This window comes from Microtus ochrogaster, chromosome 1, assembly GCF_000317375.1.
Source record: "Microtus ochrogaster isolate Prairie Vole_2 chromosome 1, MicOch1.0, whole genome shotgun sequence".
NCBI classification, from domain to species: Eukaryota; Metazoa; Chordata; class Mammalia; order Rodentia; family Cricetidae; genus Microtus; species Microtus ochrogaster.
In genome coordinates, this window is record NC_022009.1 from 17,993,771 (window position 1) to 18,003,857 (window position 10,087).

General features: G+C 50.5%; 1 protein-coding gene across 3 annotated transcripts in view; it reads right to left on the reverse strand.

Annotated features, from left to right (window-relative positions):
• Actn1 (actinin alpha 1) overlaps positions 1 to 10,087 on the reverse strand; it is a 95,438-nt gene that overhangs the window by 15,288 nt on the left and 70,063 nt on the right. For all 3 annotated transcript variants that reach the window (XM_005343269.3, XM_005343268.3, XM_005343267.3), the window contains exons 8-10: positions 9,524 to 9,609; positions 2,214 to 2,306; positions 792 to 1,022 (exon numbers count right to left, since the gene is read on the reverse strand). In XM_005343269.3, the coding sequence (XP_005343326.1) occupies positions 792 to 1,022; positions 2,214 to 2,306; positions 9,524 to 9,609 (410 nt within the window). The remainder of the gene's footprint in view (positions 1 to 791; positions 1,023 to 2,213; positions 2,307 to 9,523; positions 9,610 to 10,087) is intronic.

Consider the following 10,087-nt stretch of genomic DNA (forward strand, 5'->3'; position numbering starts at 1 on the left):
CGGATCTCTGTGAGTTCGAGGCCAGCCTGGTCTAGAAAGAGCTAGTGCCAGGACAGGAACCAAAAGCTACAGAGAAACCCTGTCTCGAAAAATCAAAAGAGTCCACTTAAAATTATACTTATACAGAAAGATTAACTTGGACTTGGCAGCATAGGCCTGTAATTCCAGCTACTTAGAATGTCAAGGCAGAATCTCAAGTTCAAGGTCTTCATGGTTGAGTCCTAGATGAGTTGATCCCCAGGATGAGTTAGTTACCTCACAGAAAGAAATGAAAAGGGGGCTGGGGATGTGGTCCTGCATCAGAGCACTTGTTTAGCATGCATGAGGACCTGGATTCAATAAAAAGATCTTTCCAAATTAGAACAAAATTGATAGTTGGTAATAAGAGTATAAATAACTTTTACTTTTTAATATTTATTTGTATATTAGAAATACACTACAAAAATTAATTTGTTATTTAAGATAACAAAAGTGGGTCTGTTTTGTTTGTTTTCGCTTAAGGTCATATCAAAGTAAAAACTAACATTATTTGCTTGGTTCAGCATGACCAGACATTCTGTTTAAAACATTATTTTTTAAAGGGGCAGGGGGAGTTTGGAATGCTAAGATGAGCAAGCCTGATCCAGAACAGTCAGGGGAGAAGGTGGCTATCCCTCTGTGCCTGTGCTTGAGTCTGGGTGACAAAGTGAAGGAAATGTGGAACATGGCATCTAAGTAGAAGAAAGCCCACCTCCAAGCAGCTGGGGGATGGAGGTGACCAGGCGGGCCCCAGACTTGCCCCTGGCACTCACCGAGACCATCCTGCCCTCGGAAGGCATAAAGGCGGGCCGGTTGCTGAGCCGCAGTTTGGTCTGCAGCGTGTTGAAGTTGATCTCCAGCTGGCACTTCTCCTGCACCTTAGGTGGCTTGTGCAGGCGCCGGTAGTCTCGGAAGTCCTCCAGCTTCTGCTGCATGGCATGCATGGTGTTCTCAGGCACCCGATTCTCCAGCCACGGGATGGTACGGCGGATCCACTCCAACAGCTGCGGTGAAAGGGTAGAGGCAAGGCATGGACCAAGGATGCTGGAGGAAGGTGTGCGCAAAGGCAAGACGTCTCTCCTAATGGCACACTCCCTTCCCAACTACCCACTGGGGCCTCACCATGCCACGAAGCAAGGCTTCTGGGTGCTTCCTCCAAGTTGACCGGGATATGGTCAACTCAGAGCCCACACCCCTCATCTTCTCGGCCCTCACAGGCTGCTCTAAAAGCAAAGACACCTGAGCTCAAGTCTAGCTGGGCCTCAGTTTCTTCACCTATACAAAGCCGGGGTATAATAGAACAGGGACCTCTGGCCTCAGAAGAGGCTAGAATCTGGGACAGCCGAGATGTCTATCCCGGAGCCATGGTGAGGATTAGGAAGATGGAGGGCTGCAAAGACGGATGACAGGAAGCACACGGACCACCTGCACATTGCCAGGCATGACCCACGGAGTGACTCACAGCAATAATCATAGAAAGACGACATGGTCGAGTGCTACCAGCACCCCCACGCTATGGAGGAGGCGCCCAGGGCTCTGCTCTGCCAGGTCACGCAGCTTGCTATGGTGACTGGCTGGAATGGTGATGCAGGGATTAAAGCCTGGGCATCTGGCTCTCACTAAACCAGAAGGCAGAGCCACCAAGGGGCTAAGGGAACAGTTTAAAAGGCTGAATTCCTTCAGGGAAGAAACAAGCAGCAGCACCTTAACCCAAATGACAGTGGGTCAGCTGGGTAACTTCGTGTCATCCTGTCCCCTGCTGGCCTGTTAAGCCAGCCTGAGCCAGTTCTGAGTCCTCTCAGGCACATGTCTTCTCCGAACCTGATAGAGCCCTGTACTATCGAGTTCAGGCAAAACCAACAGAGCGGCAGTACACCAGGCTGCAAATGCCTCTGAGATCTCGGGCTTAACTCCCACTCAGTAAGTGAAAGAAAAAACAAGAGCCAGAGAGGTAGAGACATTTTCCCAGGCTCACTGTAACCCAGACACCACCTCCTCTGTCTTCACTGCCTCTCTCCCAGAGACCCAGAGCCAAGCTGCTCCGTGTTAACTGTGCTTAGAGCATATACTGCACCAGCCTGGGACTGTCTACAGAATGACTCTGTAGGTACAGATAGATCCCGAGAGCTTTCTTCTCTCAGGGTGCAATGCAGGGCCTTGCTGGGGCCAGTCTAGAAGAACACAGGGGTACCCACATCACTGGCCAGCTTCTCGTAGTCTTCCATAAGCTGTTCATTCTCTTGATTGACGGCCAAAACTTTGCAGATGCGATTGGCTGCTGTTTCCGCCTGGCAACAAGATGGAAAAGTCATGACTAGCCCTCCCAAGCAACGTGGGCCCCTGGACACACCTGTGTCAACAAGCCCCTTCAACCTTGCTGCGCCATGTGGTTGGAAAGGGGCTCCTGGGGCTCTCTCTGAATCACACTTCCTGTCTTCTGCATCACACTCTTGGCCAGCCCTGGACAAGGGTTGATTCCCCTCATGCATGCTGGGAAGAAATAAATCAAGTAATGGAGGCATTCAAAATCTCAGATGGAGAAAGGAAGAAATTCATGCCCATCCTGGAATTCCAGAGATCACAAGGTTTGGGACCTCAAGCTGGATTTGATGGTATTGTGAAGACGCGAGATTTCAAGTCTGAAAGTGAGCCGGTGCGGCCTCTCAGGTTCCCTGAAAAAATCTCTGAAGGCCCCTAGTTCAAAGCCCTTTGGAGAAAAGCTAAAGACATGGCCTCGCATGGAGGATAAGATGTAAGGATCAACACAGCACGGGTGGGAAACCCATCACAGGTGCCAATGGCCCAGCTAAGATCACACCGTGCACCAAGCACTGGGCCAGGATAGACCAGAGACAGTTCTCAGCAATGAGAAGAATGATGAGGGATGGAATGGTAACCAGCCACAAGGTCTACCTAGCACCCCAAAGAGACCCAGCCTCTGGTGGCTAGTAAGGGTACTGTGTACCCAACATCAGCAGGGACCCTGTGTTCCCGAATCCACTTCACTTAGGCGACTTTGCTGTTAGGATCGTATTAGGTAGCCCTGGTTATCTGGAAACTCACTCCTGTTGTACTCAATGTTAAACTCATAGAGATCTGGCCACCTCTGCCTCCCACGTGCTGGGTGTAGAGGTGTTCGCTCTCACACCTGGCCCACTTCAATGGCTCTGAAGCTGAGTTGTGTCGTTGTACACATGCCAACCCTATATCAAGGTGAAGGGAGTGTGAAGCTCTTTAGGGACCGCAGGATAGAGAGGAGACAATTTAGGGCAGAGAAGACGATGCCCATGAAGACAGATAGGAACCCTGAGACCCTGGAGACAGGTGACCTACAGATAATGAAGGACACCTGGTTTAAGAAAGAAGAAGACATGGGCTGGAGAGATGGCTCAGAGGTTAAGAGCACTGACTGCTCTACAGGAGGTCCTGAGTTCAATTCCCAGCAACCACATGGTGGCTCACAACCATCTGTAATGAGATCTGGTGCCCTCTTCTGGTGTGCAGGCATACATGGAGGCTGAACACTGTGTACATAATAAATAAATATTTAAAAAAAAAAAAAAAAGAAAGAAAGAAGAAGACAACATGTAAATCTGGTTGATGACCAAAAAGTTTCTGCTACCACAAAATGAGACTGGGTGTAAAGAACTCCCCGAGAACTGGAAGGGATGGGCTATGATGTATGTGTTTCTTCCAAGAATTTTTCAAAGGGGAAATGCCAACCACACCGCATGTCTTGTGGATGAGTGTGCTGGGATACGTAGGGGACGGGACAGAACAAAACTGTCCTAAAGGTCTCTCAACTGAACAGCCAAGAGACTGTATCTACAGTGTGAGTACTGAACAGCCGGGACTCCAAGAGGAGAACGCGGGAATGGCCAGAGGGGGACCTAATCACCCTCTGGATCCCAGCTCTCAGTTACCATTCCTGTCCTCAAACTCAACCCTGTCCTGCAAATGACATGGCCCCTTCTCATACAGAAGTCCTGCTTGACTACCACCTTGAGAACCACTGAGTAACTGTGGTGAATTTCCTGAGGCCCTGAAGAAATGAGTCACTTCCCAATAGCCTATCTCTAAGAGGCAGGGTCCAAAAAGAACACAGACCAACTCAGTATGCTTCATGAAGCTGGCTGGGGTGATGATCACCTGCCATGGTGTTACCAAAACTACTTTCACCGAAACTAAGGCAGAGGACCACAGACAACCAGGAGGCGGTGCGGCTGCAGACATTGCCACTAACAAGTCATGGATAGCTTATCATTGTAAATAAACAGCAGCTACAGTCTGGCCAGGAACGTAACCATCCTCCTGCCTCAGACCCCAGAGTGCTGGGAGGACAGGTGTGCACCACTACACTTGCTTGCACTAACATTTCTAATGTAAACAAATCCCAACTTACACTCACTGTCACCCAGATGTGTCCTGAAATCCTGGGCTCAGCAGCCATAAACTACTTGCTGGCCAAGTTGGTGGGCTGGGTGGGCTATGAGTTCATACAATTTCAAGAGCTGTGCTCGGAAGGCTTTGAAGCCTTGCCACAGGCTGTAGATGGTTCCACAATCAAAGAAGCATCCTTTGGATGAAATCTGGGAAGAGTTCTCCATGGGATTCTCGGGGACTTTTTGCAAGGATCGAAGGCCTGATCTTTTCAGTCTCAGCAGGAGAGAGTCGGTGGACACTACCAGCATGCCCAAAGGAACAGCCTTTGGGGAAAGAAGACCCAAAGAGTACACGAGTGATTTCTATACACAGGACCCACCTGTGAACACTTGTGGGTCACCTTGAGGGACAACAGTCCTTTGACCTTTGAGAAGAAGCTTCTTGAAAGACAGACCCCTCTCCTCCCACAGGCTGCAATCCTGAATGAGCCCGCCAGGGGCAGAGGGGACACATGCTCTCAAGTCTTAGTCACTACTAACCTAAGTCAGAGGTGAGACAAGCCAGCTTGGCTGGCCTTGCAGACCCCACCCACAGAGTGAAGGGAAGCAGTCGGGCTGCACCTAGCTTCTCAGCTTCCCCTCCCCAGAACTGCAGGGTGGAGTTGAGGGGAAAACCAACAGCAGCATGGAACATAAGCAATGCTCGCAAGGTGGCTGGAGTGTAGAAGCACCGGGGAGGGGCTTGGACTAGGAGAGAAAAAAAGTGGCTCTGGGAGAACGGCAGAGACGGAAGCCACCCAGAAGAAAGCCCAGGCTGGGTTCTAGTTTGGAGTTTTCTATGATGGGACGGGCTATTCTAAAACCCATGCAAGAAGCAGGCTGCCCAAGTCTTTCTGAATGACAGACTGCATGAGCTAGCACAAGCAAGCAGAGACACCAACAGGCCAAGAATACACTCCAGAGAAGGCCAGATGTATATTCTCATGTTCTTTGTGACCACTTTCAACTGTACTGTTAGCATAACTAACACACAACAATTTTTTTTTACACAGGGTTTCTCTATATAGCCCTGGCTGTCCTAGAATTTTCTATGTAGACCAGGCTGCCCTTAAACTCACAGAGATCCACTTGCCTCTCTGCTTCTTAAATGCTGGGATTAAAGGCATGTGTCACCACACCCGGCCACACAGCATTTATTAATTAACTAATTAATTAATTAAATATATGTACACATACACACATACACACACATACACACACACACACACACACACACACACACACACACACTTAATACTAATTGTTAGAGACTTTTATGTTTAGAGATTTAGCTATCTTGTGCCAAACTTCCACTCTGACACTCGAGTGCCAAGTCACCAGAGACAGGTCCATCCATAGAGAGACTGTCATCAATTAAGAATGTCAACAAATACCCAAGCCAGGCAAAGGGCTCCACCACCCACAACCCACTGTTCATATGAATGCTACAAAGATCTCATTGTTGGTATTTTTAGTAAAAATTGCCTGAATCTAGTTAAAATTGCCTTTCTTTGCTCTCAGTGACTGCCACCTAGCCTAACCCCCATCAAGCCCAGCAGATCATGGCTTCTAGCCTCCAGCATGGAGCTTCCCCAAGACAAGCAGACTGGGGTGGGTTTGGGGACACATGTCTGTCTCTCCACCTGTGCCTCGATTTCCCCACAGTGATCTGGCAATGCTGGCTTCCTCTGCTCTCATACCTCAAAGCTTCAGCCTTATTGATGATGACCTTTGTCCCCACTGCTAGTAGCATGTTCTTAGTGACAGTCTCTTCGCCCTTTCCTAGAGGCACCTGAGCTTCTCCTGGGGGCCTGTTACCCCACCCTAAACCTCCAAGCTCCAAACTGCTGTTCAAAAGCAGCCTGCAGCTTCACAGCTGTCTCCTCTGGACAGACCTGCAGCAGAGCTAGCCCCACTGACTGCTGCCTTCTCATCAGCGTGCCTTTCCAGACAGGCCCAGCTTCTGTGGATGGGAACACAATTTTTCCTTCAGAAGGTTTACACGAATGGAACGAGAGATTGATGGGCAGGTAGATGGATGCAGACAGCTCCACCTGCCCCTAAACATCCAGAAACATCTGCACCAGATCAAGTTGACCCCCTTTGGGAGGCCAACTCCTAGAAATAGCTCCCAAGAGGTCTCCAAAGCACCAACTGCATAAACAAGGCTTGATGGTCTCCACCCATTCTAAACCCAGGCAGAGGAAAGGAAATCAGAACATAAACCAGCGTGCCAAACAGAAGTTGGTGCTTACCCAATGCGGACAGTCCCTTAACAATTGTGCCCACCATATCCCTGCATGTCAACACAGGCACTCACGCATGCCTATTAGCTGGGACCTTTCCATTTCTATTATGTATGACTAGCCAGAGAAAGGTGTAGAGAGAGGGTGGGCCATGGAAATGGCTGGGCTCTAGAACATGTTTGTCGTGGGTAGTGTCCACAGAGGCAGTCAAGACAAGAGTGTGAGATGCAGAAAGACTCCTTCATTTCCTTGCCCCCCAAACCAGAGGCACATATCCTTCTAGGGCTGATCACTCTAGGCAGATGCCGTGGAAGTGGCTGGGGACAGCGCTGGATCAAGCAGGACACCCCACACCCCACCACATTGTCAATGCTCCTATCCTGGGGTGTGGACAAAAGCATGAAATGGTTGCAACAGGGATGAGAAACAGGGAAGAGGGCACAGGGGAGGGGGGATTTCAGAGGGAGAGCCACACAAATCCCACTATCTCCCTATTACACACAGGATACGTATACCACATCACATCTCTTCCACGCCATGCACGTGTGCGTGCACATGCATGTGTGTGTCTAAGTAACGCACGCACACACATACCTCCCAAGCATTATTGGCCAGGCCACAGAGAAGGAATCAAAGACAGGCAAGGCCAGTGTCAGTAGGCATGAAGCCCAGGGCAGAATCCCTAAAGGCAAAGGGCATGAAAAAGAGGAAAAATCAGTCAGATAGAGGAGAGAGGCCACTTTGACAGCCTGTCCAGCACTCTCTATGTTGTTAGTAGGCTGAGCACAAATGCCCAACCAAGGCAAGCAGAGGAGCTGCCCATACCCTGGCTAAGAGGTCAGGGACAGGGTTCAGGAGAGGTTGGCAAGAGAGCAGCAGAGGTGGGGAGGCAGAGGAAGGGAAGGAGTCAGGAGGCCAGCAGGAGAGCTGGGAAGCTGGAGGCTGGCCACCATGGAGAAAGGCAGGGATGAAGCACCCATCAAGTGGGTGCCAGGGTTGCTGCTAGCCCATCTAGTTGTCTTTGGGCAATTTTTTTTTAAAAGGTGCTTTTTCTTGAAGGTATTTAAAAAAAAAAAAAAAAAAGACTAGTTTGGCTAGAAGACATTTTTACTGCTGGACATGAAGCTCGGCAGTAAAATGCTTCCCTAGCAAGCACAAGGCCTTGGGTGTAATCCCCAGCATCACCACAAAACAAAGAGAGAGAGAGAGAGATAGAAAAGAAAAAGACACCTTTGCTGCTATCTGCACGGTAATTTTAGTAACTAATGTTCAAATCTCTAGCCTATGGTATGTATACAAGTGGCATTTTTATATAGTTTACATCTATCTACGAAAGGCCTGGCATGCAGGACCCTGGCCTGGACACCAGGGAGAAAGCAGAAGACTTCTCCTGGCCCTGGTTCCTGCCTGAATTTGAGAAGATGGCCTGGTTCAGGCAGGAAGAAGGGAGGTTCAGAGGTGAATGGGATTCTGGGTACTTAAGGGAATGGCTAAGGATCCAGGCTCGACAGCTTAGCTGTCTTCCCCTCGGTGGGGTCCACTATGCCCAGTGTGCACAGAGACACAAAGGAAGGCCACCCAGAGGCTGGGCGTCTCTGGCATCTGCAAGTGTGCCTGCCAGGGTTCTGAGTATGTCCTGTCCCCCGTGGAGACAGGTGCATTAACTAACCCTCTCTCCTTCAGGGACTGCTGCTGGTGTCCAGCGGAGAGGACAAGATGGGCCAAAGGGCAGCAGGGAGAGCCGGCGAGGCCAAGGGCGAGCTCACCTTCTGCGCACCGAGAAGGCGTGGCAGTGACATGAAACATTAGGTCACATGGCCTTCCCCTCCGGCCTTAGCGTGCCTACACATCTGCACAGAGAAGGAGAAGAGGTTGAGAGGAGAAAGTAGAACAGCACGGAGCAAACCTGAACAGAAGCAGTGGACAGAGAACATGAGACAGAAGGGGGATGGGCAGGAGGAGGGAGGGGACAAGAGCAGAGGGGGACATGAGCAAGGAAGGAGGGGTGGGGACAGAGCTTCTACCATGCACTTCAGATAGGTCCCTCAGAGGCCATGAGGAGCATGTGGCAGGCCTGAGGACCAAAGCTGTGAAGGTTTCTGTGGGCACAGCCTTGTGCTTCTGGGAGAGACCTCCACTGCCCCAGCTAAGCCTGTGGTGAGCGACAATCCCCAGTCTTCCAGTGCCCACAGTACAAACTGGGCCCTGGTACATTATAAAGCATTCAACCTGGCTTTACCCTCTGCCTCCCAGAGCGATCTGGGTCAGGACAGCAGAAGGGGCTCCTTGCCACTGACGTCTCGCCCTCCTCCCACTGGTCACACTCATGTCTAAGAACACAGTGGTGTGCAGTGTCCACACGGGGCTCCCAGGCAGGACAGGGTTCAAGGGCTGAAGACAGACTTGTTAAATCCTGACTAAGAGTAGAAGCAGGCATGGGGTGGGGGTCCATGACAAGACCTTTGCAAAATGGGTAAGCAAAGAGAGGAAGTGCGGCACAGCCCGACGCAGGCCCTGGGGCTGGGCTGTCAAGCCTGGAGCTCCTGCAGCCAGGACCCACTGGTCTCCCACACCCAGCCTTTCTGCCTGGGCCATGCAGCTGGTTCCAGAGGACCAGCACTTGCTAAATGTTCTTGGCCCTAAGACACGGTGAGCGACAGCAGGGTGGGGTGAGCTAGGAGGCAAACAAGACCTCTTCAAAAATGCAGCTAACTATCCACAAGACCAGACACCCTGCACCGGGACATGGAGGGACGAAAGGGGGGAAGGGCCGGAGGGTGTGGCCGGGATCTGGCATGAGGTGTGCTGGGCATAGAAGGAGCAAGGGTCCGCGGGTACCTTCTGGGCTCCAGAAAAGGCATGGTAGAAACTAGACACATAAGTCATAATGGCTTTCTCATCCGGCCGGGCAGTTCCGACGATATCTGGAGAGAGAAAGAGAGAGCTGCAGTTTAAGCTATTGGACACATTTCACATCTCACACAGGGATGCAGAAACCTGCAGACTGTAATGGACCAAAAGGCCCATGCTGAATCTAGTCAGCCCCCAGAGTCAATGTCTACTAGCAGGAACACGGGACTCAGAGGAAGGAAAGTGATACCCCAGGAGGCAAGCGAAGACCACAGGGAATGCCTACTGAAGATAGATGGCATCGATAAAAGGGGTTGAAGAAGGAGGGAAGGGCTGAAATGGAAATAACATATAGAACTCGCCAACCAAATGTATGCAAGGGTACAGTCAACCCATGGACTAAAGCCAACCCACTCTCAATGGCCATTTTAAACCAGAGGGCTTTATGAGCACAAGAGAAGATAAATTGGGAAGTACTATCATGTTTGCTAGATGTCAAACTGGTTTGGTTTTGTTTGGTGTGTGTGTGTGTGTATGTGTGTGTGTGTGTGT